At 42.3% G+C, this 19632-nt stretch overlaps 1 protein-coding gene across 1 annotated transcript; it reads left to right on the top strand.

The window, feature by feature from the left end:
- The first annotated feature begins 13191 nt into the window (after window positions 1-13191).
- LOC140405787 (neurogenic differentiation factor 1-like) lies at window positions 13192-17375 on the top strand. The gene is made up of 2 exons (XM_072494218.1): window positions 13192-13344; window positions 14853-17375. Exon 2 carries the CDS (start codon window positions 14863-14865, stop codon window positions 15940-15942), a length of 1080 nt encoding a protein of 359 aa, XP_072350319.1. The 5' UTR covers window positions 13192-13344; window positions 14853-14862; the 3' UTR covers window positions 15943-17375.
- The last annotated feature ends 2257 nt before the right edge of the window (window positions 17376-19632 follow it).

Here is a 19632-nt window from a genome sequence, read left to right as displayed (position 1 = left end):
AACACCACCCACCAGGTACGCGGTACATACTCGTGCGACTCGGCCAACGTTGTCTACCTAATACGCTGCAGGAAAGGATGTCCCGAAGCGTGGTACATTGGCGAGACCATGCAGACACTGCGACAACGAATGAACGGACATCGCGCAACAATCACCAGGCAGGAATGTTCCCTTCCAGTCGGGGAACACTTCAGCAGTCAAGGGCATTCAGCCTCTGATCTCCGGGTAAGCGTCTCCAAGGCGGCCTTCAGGACCCGCGACAACGCAGAATCGCCGAGCAGAAACTTATAGCCAAGTTCCGCACACATGAGTGCGGCCTCAACCGGGACCTGGGATTCATGTCGCATTATATTCATCCCCCACCATCTGGCCTGCGAAATACTACCAACTGTCCTGGCTTGAGACAATTCACACCTCTTTAACCTGGGGTTACCCCATCTCTGGATCTGTAAAGATTTAATCACCTGCTAATGCTCGCATTCCTAGCATTGTTTAGCATTTTTGAATTTGTCTATATATGTGTTTCTGGAACAGACCTCTTCATTCACCTGAGGAAGGAGCAGCGCTCCGAAAGCTAGTGACATCGAAACAAACCTGTTGGACTTTAACCTGGTGTTGTAAGACTTCGTACTGTGCTCACCCCAGTCCAACGCCGGCATCTCCACATCATAACATATTTAAACACCCCAGTTATTGGAGAAGATCTCTGAAAGAATTTATAAATTGAGTATTGGAAGGTTGTGAAAAAGCAGGTGCTTCCATCATTGCTTCCATTGCTTGAAAGATTAGTCATCCAGAGAGATATTCAAACACAGGGTATATTTACCTAGAACCTTAGAATGAACTATAGTGTAAATAAAGGAGTTTATGAAGAAACCAACTGGTGTTTGACCTAAGCCCCAACACAGAACAGGCCACATGTCATCCAAAGAGAGGTCCAAATAGTATTCAATGTGGAAACAATATCCACAAACCAACTCCAAGTCAAGCAACATCTTGATTTTAAAGTTCTCACCCTTGTATTTAAATCCCTCCATGATCTCATCCCTCCCTATCTGTATCTTCTCTGGAGCCCTCTGAGATATATGTGCTCCTCTAATTCTGGCCTCTTGTGCATCCCCAATTTGATTTCTCCACCATTGGTGGTGATGCCTTCAGTCATCTAACTCTAAAGCTCTGGAATTCCCTGTCTGCACCTCTCTGGCTCCATACCTCACGTCCTTCCTTTCAGACACTCCTTAAAACCTACCACTTTGACCAAGCTTTTGGTGATCTGACCTAAAACCTCCTTATGTGGCTCAGTATCATCTTTTGTCTTATAATATTCTCCTAAAGTGCCTTGGGATATCTCATTGCGTTACATATGATGCAATAAATGTATGTTGTTAATGGGTGGGATTTTCTGGACGTTCACACTGGCGGGATCTTACGGTCCCGCCGACAACACACCCCTGCTGCGGGTTTCACGGTGGCGAGGTGTGCATTTAATGGGAAACCCCGTTGACAACGATGGGACCAAACATTCCCGCCACTGGCCACTAGCCAGCCACACTCCGCTGCTGCAGAGCACCCTGCGGAGGGGGAGGAAAATCTCGCCTGATGTTATGACAATCCTGTAAACTTGCATTTTTACAATTTTGCTAGCTTTTCCTTGTTAATACGATACAAGCCTTTTTCTGCTCTTCATAAGTGATGATGCAGTATTTGTTCTCAAAATATATTTAATAAATTGTTTGATTTGTATAAAAGGTTTGACTTTTGCAAAATATGGTTGCCTTTGCACTAACACATTGACATTTGCCACACAGTAATTTGCTATGTAAACCACACTGAGACATTATGTCCACATGATCGTGTGTCATATTGTTTGTTGCTATCTTCACCAATACCAACGTAGATCGAGTAGTTCATCACTGTTTTATGAAATAGTAACTTTGAATCATTTCCATGAACATCTAATCGGATGTCATACCAGTGGGGTTATTGAGTTCAGGTGCTGTATATCAGAATATAGAGTTGTCACATCTGGCTAGTATGTTTATACATTCACTTTTGCTAAGTCACTTGAAATGCTCAGTAGCTGAATAATAATATCTGTACTTTGTTATTTATACACTTTCAATTACAGCAAATATAAGATGAGAAAGATTATCCTACAAAAAGAGTAATTAAGAATATTGTAAAAGCAGGTTTGTTTCTAAATCGTTCCTTTTGTCTTATTCTGAATCGTCAGAGTTACATTCACTTAGAATCATGTTTACCTTGATTCAATCAGTGTTTGTGTGAAGTGAATAATTTGTTGGAGATAAGGGGCGAGATTCTCCGACCCCCCCCGCCGGGTCGGAGAATCGCCGGGGGCTGGCGTGAATCCCGCCCCCGCCGGTTGCCGAATTCTCCGGCACTGGAGATTCGGCGGGGGCGGGAATCGCGTCACGCCGGTTGCCGGGGCCCCCACCCCCGCGATTCCCGGCCCGAATGGGCCGAAGTCCCGCTGCTAAAATGGCTGTCCCGCCGGCGTAGATTAAACCACCTACCTTACCGGCGGGACAAGGCGGCGTGGGCGGGCTCCAGGGTCCTGGGGGGGGGGCGCGGGGCGATCTGGCCCCGGGGGGTGCCCCCACGGTGGCCTGGCCCGCGATCGGGGCCCACCGATCCACGGGCGGGCCTGTGCCGTGGCGGCACTCTTTCCATTCCGCCTCCGCCACGGTCTCCACCATGGAGGAGGCGGAAGAGACTCCCTCCACTGCGCATGCGTGGGAATGCCGTCAGCGGCCGCTAACGCTCCCGCGCATGCGCCGCCCGGAGATGTCATTTCCGCGCCAGTTGGTGGGGCACCAAAGGCCTTTCTTGCCAGCTGGCGGGGCGGAAAGTCGTCTGGCGCAGGCCTAGCCCCTTAAGGTCGGGGCTAGGCCCCCCAAGGTGCGGAATTCCGCACCTTTGGGGCGGCGCAATGCCCGACTGATTTGCGCCATTTTGGGCGCCAGTCGGCGGACATCGCGCCGATACCGGAGAATTTCGCCCCAGGAATCTGCTACTAGAATAATACATATTTTAACATTATTATTCATTATACGACGTGTAGTAAGTTCTAACTAGATAGAATACCGAACAACATTTTTAAAAAGGACCTGGAGAAACTAATACCTCTTAGTCACCCCATATCTTCAAACATTAACCAATATTTAATTTTCTTTCAATAGTCCTGTTTCCATGAGCAGTCCATTTTCACACTATCATTACAAACTCTATGGAGTTGAGAGTACCTGGCACACAATTGGTTTAGCTATTCATCTTCACATGTTGCTGGACCAGGTTAAACAGTAGCTAGCCTCTTTCTCCTTTCCCCAAACCACCCACTACTCCAGGATAATCCTGGAGAGTATAGGTAAAGATCATTCATTTTTTTCAATATAAACAAACTCCATAAATCTCTTTCCAATGTCTCCCCTACCTTCACATTGGACACCAGTACGCGGAGTGCAAGAAGTTTATGGATTTTTTTGACATTGAGGTTAAGGGTCTACATTTAGTGATTGCTGCTACTTTCCCCTTTTCAGTTTCCCACTAAATCGACCTTAATTGTCTCTGTCCATGGAAGCTTTGAACCAACACTTTTCTCTATTGTCTCTCCTATCTCCTCTCACACTCTCTGAACTCAGCCAGTTTTTGAGACCCACTTGTTGTTTGGGCTATTGACTACCCAACTTCCACTATTAGATCCCTCTCCCTTTCAGAATCACCAATAAATATCACCCTCCCTTCTCAAAATACCCACCCTCAACCCTAATTCCTTGAAAAGCATATCTCCCACTGGCTCTTCCTCTTCAAAGTTCTTCAACATATGCCTGTTTCCCAAGTTGGTGCCATTATTTCCTGTAACTCAATCTCTACAATTAGGTTTTCATCATACCATGGCACTGAAATTGCCCTAATTGAAATCACAACCTCGGTATCTGTGAGCATGCTGCATCTGCCCCCTTGCCTTCCTCATTCTCCCAGCCTTTGACATGGTGAACCAGACCATCTCCCTTCAATATGTTTTTTCTATTGTTCAGCTTAGTAGGATTGCTTTCACTTGCTTCCATTCTTACCTATTCAACTGATATCAGGTCAACTCTGAGAGTCATTTCTCTTACGCCTGCCTAGAGTCCCCCAAGGATCTAACTTTGGCGCCCTCCTCTGCCTCATCTGCATGCTGTCCCTTTGCGAATTAGAAAGTGTCACTGTCTGTGCGGAGTCTGCACATTCTCCCCGTGTCTGCGTGGGTTTCCTCCGGGTGCTCCGGTTTCCTCACACAGTCCAAAGATGTGCAGGTTAGGTGGATTGGCCATGCTAAATTGCCTTCAGGTTATGTGGGGTTAGTGGGCTACAGGGATGGGGTGGAGGTATGGGTTTAAGTAGGGTGCTCTTTCTAAGAGCCAGTGCAGACTCAATGGGCTGAATGGTCTCCTTCTGCACTGTAAATTCTATGATTCTATGAAAGGCTAATAACATGTTGGCCTTTATTGCAAGGGGGATTGGAATACAAGAATAAAGACATATTGCTACAGTTGTATAAGATTTTGGTGAGTGCACATTGGAAACTGTGTGCAGTTTTGGTCTCCAAATTTAAGAAAGGTTTTACTTGCACTGGAGACGGTACGGTGAAGATTCACTAAATTGATCCCTGGGGTAACAGGGTTGTCCTATGATTAGAGGCTGAGTAAAGTGAGCTCCCATTCTCTGGAGTTTAGAAGAATCAGAGGTGATCTATTGAAACCTACAAAATCCTAAAGGGGCTTGATAGGGTAGACTCGGAGAGATAGTTTCCATTGGTCAGGGAATCTAAAACACAAGGGCACAGCCTCAGGATAAGGGGTCAATCATTCCGACTGAGCTGAGGAGAAATGACTTCACTTAAAGGGGGTTGTGAATCTTTGAAATTCTCTACTGCTGAGGGTTGTGAATATTCCATCACTTAATACATTTAAGGCCAGGATAGACATATTGATGGTTTCACAGGGAATTAAATGATATGGGAAGTGGGAAGGAAAATGGAGTTGAAGGCCAAGATTGGTCATGATGGTATTGACTAACGGGGCAGGCTCGGTGGGCCATGTGGTTTACTCCTGCTGCTATATATTTGTATGTTCTTATTATGACATCATCCACAAATATTGTGCATGTTATGCTTAGGACACTTACTCTACCTCCCTACTGCTTCTCGCTACTGTCTTTGTGTTATCAGACTGTTGTTCAGCATCCAGCATTGCATGAGTATAATACTTCCAGCTAAACATTGAAAAGACTAAAGCCATCAAGATCATTCAATCCTCAAACTTTATAGCCTTGGCACTGATTCCACCTATCCATTATTTAAGCAGGTTATTCACACACTCAATATTCTACCCAACCCCAAGATGAGCAGCCATCTCCTTCACCTTTGAAGGCTCTCAACAGCCCTTTGCAGTGAATTGTACAAGACCACATTTGGTGTGTGTGGCTGAGCTGGTGATAGGCACAGCATCTGCACAAGAGTCCGCTGCTAAAGTTAGCTTTCTGCCTCCTGTCAGATGACCTTGAATTTGGAGAAGGGAGCAGATAATGGGAGAAGAAGCTGGTTTGAGGAGGAGGAGGAATTGGCGATCAAAAAAGGAAGAGGAGGAATGGTGAATAAAGGAAAGCAGGATGGGGGAGAGAGAATCAGAGAAAGCAGGTTGGGGATGGGAAGGAAGGATTTAATAAAATTCAAAACTATTTGATTGGGCGAAGTTGCCTCTTCTAAAATTCATCTATCCATCTCCTACAACATTGTAAAATTCTAGCTGTTTGTGTAATATGGTAGCTCCAAAGGAATTGCAAGAATATAAGATACAAGTCAATTGATGCTGAGAATAACCAAACTACAGACCTTTCACTTTAATACTCTGTAACAATAGAAAATTACAACGTTGAACAGATCACTTCTGCCTATAGAATGTGTGTCCATCAATGTCAGTGCCTGGAGTCCTAGCACTCAGATACGATACAGAAGGCACAATGTAAAGATTCCAATCATCTATTGAAGTATATATTGTACAAAGATTTGGCATCTCCGCAGCGTCGGTCTTTTTGTGCTTTGAAGAATATCAGTCAGTTTCACTGTCTAATTTACAGTTGCTTTAAGCTTCATCCCCGAGTTCATAACATCCAAACAACACAGCACACATGCACAGGAAACAAATACAGGACTAAATAGATGCACATTGATCCATGTCCTAATCCTATCACAGGGCTAAACTTGGCATCCAGGATTTTGTCCGTTAGCCGCTGCTACTGCAGCTGCTACTAATGATTATACATGTTATGATCTGTTATTTTGCGTTTTGTTGTCTCATCTTTGAAAGCATTTTGTGGAATTATTTTAGCATGATTCCACAACAGGTGGTTTGATCAATTCTATCAGATAAAATTATGATTTTGCAACCGGCGTTTACAAATTATTGTCTGTCCTAGCAAGGCTGTGACTGAAAATACTTCTTCGTAGTTTCTTGCATCCCTCATATGATGGTGCATTTGCAGTATTTGTGGTAAAGGGGATGACTGGCAAATCTCCATCTATCTAAATATTTTGTCAATATATGGGTTCACGTGGGTCGTATGCCAGCATAAGAACGCACTGATAAGACAGGTAGTTTTAAAATGCACTCCCACGGATGTGTTTTTGTTTTGCTCAGCTTATGGGTGCGGGGGGGGGGGGGGGGTGGGGGGGAGAGTGGCAGATCACAAACGGTTGGTTTTAGGGATGAGCTTTTTACAATGGTCGCCTCCAAGGCGCCGGACCTGGGTTTCGGTTGACCTGTGCCACTTCGTGCTGTTTACCACTGAGTGGCGCTGGGCTCAATCGGTGATTTGCTGCACCGGATTGAAAAGGCCGCTAGGTGTCGCGCGCGATGCAGTCGCGACAGTATCACCCATCCCCACGGCCATTGACTCCTGCTGTGTTACATTTATGCTTTTGCATTCATAGTTCTTCCGACGGATGGTAGCGGATCACTGCATTCGGAAAATATGGCACGTTTTAGAATCCTATTTACCGTAACGAATTTGATATGCTCCAGACCAATCAAAGCCCAATAATTGAAATTACGAAAGTAAAGGGGACATTGTGCGTGCGGTGTCGATGCAGAATGCCATATGCTCTTTCAAACCATTTCCGTCGTATTGTCTGTACCTGCTCAGTCGAAAAACAGTGCACCAGTTACTTAGCTCAACCTGTGTCTCAAGGAAAGTGTAATGCCACTCTAATGTTGGGTTAATCTACTGGCGAGGCGGCTGTTCTATTTTTGTGCTTATTACGGTGTCAGATTATAGTTTGTCTCCAAAACAGCTTTCAGTGACTAATCACTTCACGGAAAAAAAACGTTAAGAAGATAGTACTGAGTCCCTGTAGTTTAATATTAGACGTATTGCTGGAGTTTGACAACTCTGACAATGAGTGTATGTTGACCTTCTGAGACTGCGTTTACACTGCAGCAGCTATAGTACCTGAGGGGGATGCCGAACTTCGGGCCCTTGAAATCTATTTACCTCGCTCCTTACCTGACTGAAACATTAACTGCCCCGCTTAGAAAAGAACTTTAAACATTTTTTAAAACAAGTGAGATGGGGGGGGGGGGGGGGGGGGATTTCAGTTCCAATCTCATTGAGGAATATGTGTTTACAGAGGAGAGAAACCCTGTTCTGAATGAGTTTAAATTATGATGTAGCGATGCCGGCGTTGGACTGGGGTGAGCACAGTAAGAAGTCTTATAACACCAGGTTAAAGTCCAACAGGTTTGTTTCGATGTCACTAGCTTTGCTCCTTCCTCAGGTGAATGAAGAGGTATGTTCCAGAAACATACATATAGCCAGATTCAAAGATGCCAGACAATGCTTGGAATACGAGCATTAGCAGGTGATTAAATCTTTACAGATCCAGAGATGGGGTAACCCCAGGTTAAAGAGGTGTGAATTGTCTCAAGCCAGGGCAGTTGGTAGGATTTCGCAGGCCAGATGATGGGGGATGAATGTAATGCGACATGAATCCCAGGTCCCGGTTGAGGCCGCATTCATGTGTGCAGAACTTGGCTATAAGCTTCTGCTCAGCGATTCTGCGTTGTCGCGCGTCCTGAAGGCCACCTTGGAGAACGCTTACCTGGAGATCAGAGGCTGAATGCCCTTGACTGCTGAAGTGTTCCCCGACTGGAAGGGAACATTCCTGCCTGGTGATTGTCGCGCGATGTCCGTTCATTCGTTGTCGCAGCGTCTGCATCGTCTCGCCAATGTACCACGCTTCGGGACATCCTTTCCTGCAGAGTATGAGGTAGACAACGTTGGCCGAGTCGCACGAGTATGTACCGCGTACCTGGTGGGTGGTGTTCTCACGTGTAATGGTGGTATCCATGTCGATGATCTGGCACGTCTTGCAGAGATTGCCATGGCAGGGTTGTGTGGTGTCGTGGTCACTGTTCTGAAGGCAGGGTAGTTTTCTGTAAACAATGGTTTGTTTGAGGTTGCGCGGTTGTTTGAAGGCAAGTAGTGGGGGTGTGGGGATGACCTTGGCAAGATGTTCATCTTCATCGATGACGTGTTGAAGGCTGTGAAGAAGATGTCGTAGTTCTGCACACATGGGTGCGGCCTCAACCGGGACCTGGGATTCATGTCGCATTATATTCATCCCCCACCATCTGGCCTGCGAAATCCTACCAACTGCCCTGGCTTGACACAATTCACACCTCTTTAACCTGGGGTTACCCCATCTCTGGATCTGTAAAGATTTAATGTTTCTGGAACATACCTCTTCATCCACCCGAGGAAGGACTTTAACCTGGCGTTTAAATTAAGTTGACATGGGCCAAAGTGGGATCACTTGGTACACCAGGTTTCACTGCATGCCCTGTTAAACCTAAGCTTTGGGAAACAATTGGCTTCAGGGGATCCCTGGTCACGTTATAATGTCACCTCGCCTTAAATTAAATGCTGGGAGCACAGGAATTCCCTTTCTTGCCACTACAAAACATTTCAGTTTCCAATATTATGGGAAGCGTGCTGCTAAAGTTCAAGCCAGGAGATAAGCAATGTGAAGTCTCGAGTCTGACTGGAACTTGAACTGCGTTCACTCAGGAATCTGCCGTGTTAAATGCGCCCTTAAGATGAAATGTATTGGGAGATTCATGTTACGTTTTCCTTCAGGCCATATTGTAGTTTCATGAAGAAAAGGTGTTAAAGACGAAAATGTTGACCCACAATCACGATGAGTCCGTGCATTTTGGACAACGAGCATTTTTTTTAGTACCATTTGCGCTGTATTCATTTAAAGAAGGCTTTAAGGCACCAGAGCGATGAAGTTACATTATGAAACATTTGGGAAAAAATCTATCATTGTTTTATGATTTATGGATGTCCCTTCCCCCGGCGGGCATTTGGGGCTTGTGAGTTGGCCAGGGTTTCACGCTTATGGTTTCTTTAAGATTTGTAATATTCTGAAATTGTTGCTAAACTGCAGCTGCAAAACCCTCTTACAGTAATCGCATTGAGCACGGGAGAATAACGAGATGTTGATTTAAGTGCGTCAGTCCATGTAGATCTGACTTAAATTACTTGTAGCTTTATTTTTGCTGGCTCTTGTCATTCTGGGCTCCAGGGAATTGGTTCATTTTTCACTGAAGTCGCAGTCAGAAATTTGGATCTTTTCTGTCCTGCAAAGGCGGAAAGTGGCACAGTGACAGGTGTCTGCACCAAGTGTCTACGCCTGCAGTGAGAAAGAAGCCCCCTTCACCTGGGCTTTCACACAAACCTCAATGCCGCTCAGTGTCGCCTCAGTTGGGTTTCCACTGAATGATGTGCCAAAAAATCTCATGTCTGTTTCTCTATTCCAGCATGATTTATTGCACAAAAATATCAAAGAAGTAATCACCAGAGTAATTAATTAATACAAATCTGCATTTTGCATAAGCAATTAGTAGAGTAGGGTGCAATAAATGGCTTAGTCTTACTCGTTCCATGCAAATGCCCATCCAACCGTAAAGATCGGTTGAACGCGATCACTAAAATTGTTTTATTTTTGATGTTTCAATTCGATAAAATACTGAAATATATAAACATTTAAGGCACAATAGCACCTTATTTAAGTAATAAAAAGCGAATAACGAGCACTTTTGAAATGCATACACTGTATCTCTCTCTATATTCTGACGATTGCTGAGCCAAATCACTGCTAAATCCCCCTGCTCTGCACTCTAAAGACTAATCCTAAATGTCGGGGCACCAGATGTGTCATCGTGTACTTTTTAAAGTAACCATTTTGTTATTGCATCTCTGTCTCTGACAGTTGATTGCACCTCCAGCTGAAAGTAAATTGCGGCAGCACAAAACAGGTTCACATTAAATGACGACCGGGTGGTAACACTGCTGCCAGGTGACGGGCTTAAATATCGCAAACTTCTAAAGTTACAGGGGATGTGTCACGTGCTCATCGCCTCCTGTCTCTTGGACATCAGGAGCTGTTTATGGTGCTGTAGTTCGAACCCATCTGTGTCTGTGTCTATTCTGTGTTGCTGTGTGGCTGCGTGTTTTGTCCCTCTGCGTTCATGTCTGATTGTCGCTGGGTTTATGTGCTTCTGTGCACCCGTGTTTAAGTGTTTGCCTGTGTGGGTGATTGCATTTGTGTGTATGTATGTATTTGTACCTACGTGTTTGCGCCTGTGCATGTGCTTATGTGTCTGTGTACCTGTGTATGTGTGTATCCGTACCATGTGTGTATGTGTACCTGTGCGTCTTATGTGTATGTGCCTCGATGTATATTTATGTGTGTGTGTGTACCTGTGCATCTTATATATGTATGTCGATGTATATTGCGTGTGTTTCTGTGTGCGTCTTATGTGTGCCTGTGTGTATGTCGATGTAGGTTCGTATGTGTACCTATGCCTATTTAGTTACGTGTGTACATATTTGTGTGTGCGTGTGCAGTTCAGCACTAGGCCATTGCAACAATAAATACTAAGAAATGTCATGATAGTAAGAAATATTTCCTAATTTCTGTTGTAGGTACGGGACATCCTTCCTGATGTCTGTATGCAATAGAATGGTTATGGTGCTTACGGTGCGTTTTATCCGGTGAAAACACTTCGCGGTTACCAGGTCAATGCAAAACCCAGCAACACAGAACTGCTGCTTTTCGTTTGGGACTTGGCTTTGCAGAGTGGAGATGGTAAAAACACTTCAAATATAAATAGTTAATTGGTAAACAAAACACCCGCGCCCACATTAGGTCAGGAACATGCAGCCTAACCCAAGCCTTAAAATGAGTTTTCTTCAGTCCGATTAAAAATCTGCACACTATTGATTCCGTTTACTTTAATGGCTGGTTGCTACTAATAATTTTAAAATTATAATATCTGCGTTGAGACTGCACGAACTACCCGAGGCTGCCCAGAAAATTTGGGATTAAATTACTGAAGAAAAAATAAAATGAAAACATAACATTTGATACGAACATCGAATTTGCTTACATTTCCAAACAAACGACATGACCCACGAAGAACGACAAACGCAGTAAAGTAATGGCTCAAATTGCTGAGATAATGCTCTTAATTGGGGCAAATTCTTCTCGTCGACGATAGCTTACAGCATCTTTTTTGATAAATTATATTTTTTCGTTCTCGCAGGTGCAATATGAATCAATTATCTTAATTAAGATAATGCCGCATGCCCAAGAGATTTCAATCGGATGGATTTTGCACCGTGGACAACGGAATTGATCTTTAATATTATTCCTGGCTGCTCCAAAACAGGCGATGGGGCAGAGCAACAGGAAAGTTAAAGTCAAATCTCTATTTCTTATTTTTACCGGCATGCAAGCAAACATTTATATTTATATGTAAACAAAAGCACGGCTCGGGGCAATGAGCTGCGTTTCACGTGTTTTAAAAAAAAAAATTACGAACAAGACTGTTCGCAGAACGTCCGGGATTGCAAATCGACGGGAGAGTGAGAGACAATAGCCAACATTCGCGCGAAATTCACTTCTGCACAAACGTTGAATTCAGAAAAAAAGGACTTAGAAAAAAACAATTGTCCGTGGATCATTTTCAATCTGGGCAAAAATAATCAGAGAAAATAAACGTAACCCCTCCCAAAACAAGTTTATAATTCTCAGCCTCCCAATTTTATCTGAAATTATTTATTTCCAATTAGGAGAGCGAACATCAGCAGCGAATCGCGTTCTGGTTTTTATTTGAATGCTGGTTTGCAGTTGGTACTTAGAATGATAATGAAAAGGAAAATCAATTGTATTTTTGTCCCTGTCGTCGCCCAGTGTGCCTTTTCACATCACCCCCCCCCCCCCCCCCCCCCGCACTTCTAACGGCCAGTTTGGCGACCTTTTGCATTATTATTTAAAAATCTCGACAGAAGTGAGCATATTTGGACGTTAGCTCTGTTTGCTCAGCCGTGAAAAAGGCTTTTGTTTGTGTGCGTGTGCGACTCGCGTGCCGGCAAAAAAATCTCCGCCTCAATTAGAGGGCGAAAGGCAGAAACTTTACCCTCCCCCCGCCCCCCACCACTCCATCCATCCTTCACCCAACCCAACTGGAGCAGTCCTCCTTGGAACTAAACTTTTGTCCATGTGTGTGTGTTGTTTCCATTAATGTCACATCTATATTTTCTTTATCGCAAACTGCGGGCCAACAGATTTGTGAGCCTCTGGGGTTAATATATGCAACGGGGACCGTTGACACCAGCTTCACCTTTTAATTCTGAACTATTTTGATGGCCAGCTGATTGATCTTTAAATGCGTCAGTCAAGCTGCTTATATTTTAAATGGAATTTGCATTCGACAACAGACAAAAAAGAGGAAAAATGGAGCAGGGGGGGAGGGTGTTTGCAGGCAGTGCTTGGTACGGTGTGAGTTTATTTCGGGGTGGGTAGAGAGGAAAGTTGGTTGGGAAAGTGTGGGGCTCGAGCTGTTCAGCCGCTTTGCTGCGGGTGAGCAGGTCCAGTCTCTGCTGGCGACAGATGGTCACAAAAGGCGCGGGGGGGGGGGGGGGAGCCGCACGCGCCGACGGAATACAAATAGTGGCCCACGTGACGCCACTCGTTTGCGTGACGTCTTGAGAACCATATGGCGCGAGGGCGGAGGCGGCGGCTCGGTCGCCGCGTTCGCAGTGCGCAGGCGCGCCGCCTCAGTGACGGCCAAGGGCTGGAGATCCATTCGGAGTGCACCCCCCTCCCCAATATAAAAGGCAACGGGGCTGCTGCCAGCGGGCAGTCCGTAAAGAACCTCGGAGTTGCAACTCTACCACAGCACAGGCTATGCGACTACTCTAGATTCGATATTTACAAAGGTATTATTTTTTAATTATAACATTCTTAACTTGTTCTTTGTTTTTTTAAAAGAAAACGATCATTCTGCTTTGAAGAACTTTTTCATTATAGCAAGAAAAGCTTATAACTTATTTCATTTTGTTTTCAATTAGCTTAATTTAGTTTGCAACATACCAATCGAATATACGCTTAACGAGTTCGCTTATCTGGGCTCGGGGAGGGAGGCTGAATTGGAATGCTGCAACAATTTGCGCAAAACATGCTGCTGTATAAATTATTAATTTGGGTGGAAGGTGAAGGGGAGTAGCGTGAAAGCTAGAAACATACGCTACCTGTTACAGTATTAGGAGACGGCAGCGCAGCCTAGTAACAGGCAATTCACATCGTTGCATGGTTAGGGCACAAATAGAAATGAAGAAGTCCATATTCATGTCCAATACCCCAGCTTTAGATAAGGACCTAGTTGGGCAGAAAAGCTGCTCCAGTGAAACCAGCGAACTGGGGATATTTATTAAAGACACAGTTTTGCACCTGATCCCTATGGATTAATGCGCTTGCGTGAATTTATGGTTACAAAGATTATTTTTGCATCGCAAATGATGTCTACAAACATTGCACGATCTCTGCCACTTTTTTTGTTTAGCAATCCTACACAATTTTATTTCGGGGTGATTGAAAACATTTGTTTTAAGTACCTGGGACCCTTCTAAGATTTGGGGAGAACAGTTGCGCTGATAGGCATGAACCGATTAAATCCGTCAGTCAAATTTATTGTGCATAATCTGCTTATGCTCGTCTACAAAGTCATCAATTTATGCAACAGTAGACAGGATTGCATTTATTTTTCACATCGCCGTGCGCAGAGCAAAGAACACGAATAGAGTGCATCCCGTCCCGAGTACTCTCATGTCTATGGTTATTTTCAATGGCCAAGAGTACATGTCTTTTAAACCCAGTTTTCTTCATTACAGAAACATTAAGGCTGATTAGTTCTCTAATGGATGACGTTCATTGTAGTAAAATGGGAAACAAAACGATAGACGCATGATTGTTCTTTCAATCCATTCCTGTTCATATAGATTGGTGCTTTTTAAAATTATTTTTTTCTTTTTTTGTGAGATTCTGCGGGACATGGCATTGATCAAGGAAAGAAGGACAGATGTTGGATCGACCCGGCAATGCCCTTTGCCATTCTGTTTGATTTATGAAGAGAATTTGAAGTTTCTGTTCTCAATAAAACCAAATCCAACACCCAGGGTTTTATAATATTTATTTTTGTTTCTCATTCATGCACATTTTATTAGTTGTGCCGCTGATCTTTCATGCCCATTTTACTTGTGGAACTACCATGCCCATGATAAGTGCATCGAAGGCTTATCTTTGACGGAAAAAACTTTATAATTTAGTTGAGTTTTCAGGAGGTAATTAATGCCAGCTGTACTGACGGCATCAGATCCGACCGCTTCGTGGTTTCAGATTTGAATTATGTTGAAGAATGTACTTTTTTGTGTGTGTTTTAACTTTCTAGGACTTCGGCGATGACAAAATCGTACACAGAAAACATGATGCCAGAAACACAGAGCAATCCCAGTTGGACGGATGAATGTCTCAGTTCCCAGGATGAGCACGAAGCTGACAAAAAGGACGATGAGAACGAAGCAATGAGTCTCTCATTCAAGGTAGATACAGAAGAACTTGATAAAATGGGAGAGGATGACGATGATGATGATGAAGAGGACGATGAGGATGAAGATGACGACGAGGAGGAGGATGAAGTGGACGAGAATGAAGATCAAACACCTAAGCGGCGGGGACCCAAGAAAAAGAAAATGACGAAAGCTAGAGTGGAGAGGTTTAAAATGAGGAGAATGAAAGCTAACGCCAGAGAGAGGAACCGCATGCACGGGCTGAATGCTGCATTGGATAGTCTGCGGAAGGTGGTGCCCTGTTATTCCAAAACCCAGAAACTGTCCAAGATCGAGACTCTGAGACTAGCTAAGAACTACATCTGGGCTTTATCGGAGATTCTGCGTTCTGGAAAGAGTCCAGATCTCGTATCATTTGTGCAGACTCTCTGCAAAGGTTTATCCCAGCCCACCACTAATCTAGTGGCTGGCTGCCTTCAGTTAAACCCGCGAACTTTCCTTCCAGAGCAGAACCAGGACATGCCACATATGCAAACTGCCAGTGCTTCCTTCTCCGTTCACCCATACACGTACCAGTCCCCTGGTCTTCCCAGTCCGCCCTACGGTAATATGGACAGTTCCCACATTTTCCACATCAAGCCGCACAGTTATGCAGGGGCCCTGGAACCTTTTTTCGAAAGCACTCTCACTGAATGCACTAGCCCGTCCTTCGACGGGCCGTTAAGCCCACCTTTAAGCATCAATGGGAATTTCTCTTTCAAACAGGAGCCTTCTCAAGAGTTTGATAAGAATTACACGTTCACCATGCACTACCCTGCAGCCACGCTGGCCGGACCCCAAGGACACAACTCCATGTTTTCTTCCACTGCCCCTCGGTGTGAAATCCCCATAGACAACATGATGCCATACGACGCCCACTCGCATCATGAGCGAGTTATGAGTGCCCAGCTTAATGCCATCTTCCACGATTAAAATGGAAGGCAGCAACAATATATCGCAAACGAATCGAATTAAATGTACTTCTTGAATAGCTTGTTTACACACGGCAGCACACTGGTATCACTTGCTGCGGAGTGCAAATCTTTCACGCTTAAATTAGTACTTGTATTTATTATTGTTACTGCCTTTAAGAGAAATGGGAATGTAAATACTTCCTGATATCTTATTTACAATATTCTAATAGCGCTTCTCGTTGTGGGCTACACATGAAAGTCGATGTAGCGCCTATTCAGATAATGGTAATTACTGATCCACATGACAAAAATCACAAGCAATAATTAGGAATCTATGCAATTTTTAAACTAATAATAGGCCAATTAAAAAATATATTTTTCAACCAACATTTTACTACTGTTACCTTTCCCATGCTGAATTATTTTGTTGTGATTTTGTACAGAATTTTTAATGAATTTTTATAAGGTCGATTTCCTATTTTAACCATGCGGCTCCATCACCGTTTTTATATCAAGAGTAGGATTATCTATAATTTATTTAAAAAAAAGTAATTTAATTTTTAACCGGCAGAAAAGTGCTGAGAATAATATTCTGTTGCCTTAGGACTTCCTACCTATAAAATCACGCAAGGTTGCACAATCCTGACAAATTAGTTTCTCGCTTCAGTCTTTTCCTGGTATTAGAACCTTACTTAGAGACGAACAGGATGCAAATCGAAAACAACATTTAAAAAAAACTATCTTTCTTAGATCATATCAAAACGATATTATAGTTGCACAAATGTGTATATGATGTTATCAAATACCAATTTTCAGTTTCTTAAAACGGTTGCTTGACTATCACAAATCATTTGCACTGTATCCCTTTACTTTACTTTAAACTATTTCCATCAAACATCAGAACAGCGAAGTTAACTTGACTCTAAAACCAGCGTAAGAATTGTTTTTCTGTTTATTAACTAATTGACTTCACATAATACACGTAGATATACACACACGCGCACACATACACAGCGTCTTATCATATCTGAGAGTTAAAAGCTACAGCTATAATCAGGCTTATTAATGTTGGGCTATATATTAGTTAATTAGTGCAGTAGCTAAAAATCTCACATTTATTCCATAACTAGAACAATAGATATTGCATGTACAATGCAGTCCAGATGAAGTGCTGTTTAAAGTGTAATGCTGGTTCAAATGAAATAAATTGGTACTGTAATTTTGTTTGTAATCCTGTATTTTATGATGTAATGCCACAATGCATTGGGAATTGAGATCACATTCATGCAGTCTTTTATTGAAATAGTAACCTCATCATTGTCAAATGTTGCATTTTCATTAAATGTGATTTTTCTTAGTGTATGTAATTCCTATGGGATTATTGTTTTATTTTGATAGCTCATGAAAGGTGCAAAATTTATTATTTGTAGAATAAAAGCTGATTACAATGAACATTTACTTCCATGGTCTGATTTATTTTCACCCCGTAGACCAGCTCCTACAGTAACAGCCACATTTTTAACTTCAGGCTTTTAGGATGGAAAAGATTGCTCAAGAATATTCGATCATGCATATTATAATGCTTGCAGTATTCCAATTGGTATATTCATTGTTGCCTTGAGAAGTGTATCAATAGTTACAAGTTGTTCCTTTGAGAGAACTTTGTCTATCTATACTAACAAAAAGATAGGCTGGCTTGACACGTATGTCATGAGTTATTGAAAACATTCCCCCTTATCCATGATATTCTTTCCACTATCATTGCAGTTCATTTACTCAAGTTTTGAAACATAATTACAGGTGGTTTATGGGAAACAGAATTACAGATGGTTTATGCCAGTTACTGAAGAGGTCTTTCACAGAGAAATGTTGCACTAATGTAGTCACTTGTAACAATGTAATAATACAGTTTAAATTGGTTCACATTATTTTTCACTATTATCCATGCATATAATATGAATTTCTCAGAAAGTTCTCCAATTCTGACAACTACTTAGGCCAAAGCAATGACAAAAACATTCTTCGCAGCAGACCTTTCAAACTGCACAGAAAGTGCATAAGTTCCATGCTAAAAGGGCAATAAGTACAGTTTTGCAATTTTTGCTGCAAGAAGCTAAATTTTGAACTTTAGTCATTCAATTTCAAATATTGCAGAGAATCTGTGGAATTCCTGTTTAATATTTTTCTCTAAAGTAAACAGCTAGATTTTCTTCATTAAAAAAACTAATACCTGTATTTCTAAATTAGTATGTGATTTTGGATCATTCTCTCACATTATGTACAAACATAAAATACCAGACTATCCTTTTTGAAATAATAAGGTAAGTCAGTGTCTTGTGATTGCTTCCGTTTCAAGAACTAGATCAAAATATATGCGGATTTAGCTACTGAATATTTGCATTTATTTTTGGTTGGTGTACCAGACCTGAAGAAATACTTTACAATATTCTGTACAAAACGATTTTTAAAAATCTAGGTCAAAAGATATTAACAGCTTGCTTCTTGCTCTATAAATGTTTAGTTCACAATTTGTATGTATTTCCACAAGTAAGAACAAATGAAAGAATGGGAACTTCAACATTACTCATACCTGCAAGATGCTTGTTTTGCAAAACTTTAGAATGTCATAACCCGAGTGGGGAAACAATGGGTTAGTAAGATTTAAAGTGCCCCTCTGTAATTTTTACAAGTTAGAGACATTGAAATACGGATGGATGGATATAATTTTAAAACAAAGATAATTTTATGGGTGGCATTCAATCTTCATAGTATGTTTAAAAATAAAATAGGAAAATGAAAATTACTCAATAAATTTGAAAAGAAAAATCACATTACTATATCCAAGGTTGAATATGTAATGTATAACTTCTAGTAAATAATGAAGTTAATCAGACAAAATAATATTTAAGGTACTAAGTGACTGTTCAATGTTGATGTACCTGCTTTTGTTTTTTTCAGGAAGATTTTCTGTATCCTAATTTTACAATTTCCCTACATTGTTTAAGAACAATTGTTTATAAATTTCCATACAGATGCAACCTGTTTTTTCTGGAAGGCATAATCCAGTGAGGGACAACTCCCTTGTCCAGTCCAAAATGTTTCACCATTTGTCTTTGCCATATATGTTATGGCTCTGAATTAGGTGTCTAGAGAATATATACTTGGCAGCATTCTCACTTTCTTGCCCCTCAGCGGTCTTTCTGTTCTCATTATAAGCATCTGTGTCTATTACAGTATATTTAAAGATATGATCCTGGAACCACTGCAATATATTATTCTACAGAGTTCACCATTAAAAAGTGGGGTCATATTTTCTTTCAAATTTTTATTTAGTCCCAAATGCTTCTTGCGCAAGCTTCCCACACCTAATGGACACAACTGATGGACTGTTCAGGTAAACTGAGAAAGGAGCAGTCCACATATAGAGATAGATTAGAATTAACACTTTAGAGAGAGCTTCACTGTAAAACTTAAGTTTCTAGGAATAAAATCAGTTTCCCCATTTACAAACTGATGCAAGCACGATCACATCATAGACTAACAGTTCATTGCTAGCCGAGTACATGCACTGCAGCAACATAAATTCATTCAGCTGAAGTTGGACCTGTTCCATCACTATTCCCTTGAGTCTATTGGTAGACTCACAAATACCTAAGCAAAAGAGAACAAAGGCAGGAGTTATCCACTATTATTAGAATACTTTCTAAAG

Source organism: Scyliorhinus torazame, unplaced genomic scaffold (genome assembly GCF_047496885.1).
Source record: "Scyliorhinus torazame isolate Kashiwa2021f unplaced genomic scaffold, sScyTor2.1 scaffold_235, whole genome shotgun sequence".
Taxonomy (NCBI): Eukaryota; Metazoa; Chordata; class Chondrichthyes; order Carcharhiniformes; family Scyliorhinidae; genus Scyliorhinus; species Scyliorhinus torazame.
This window is presented reverse-complemented; position numbering and strand designations above follow the sequence as displayed.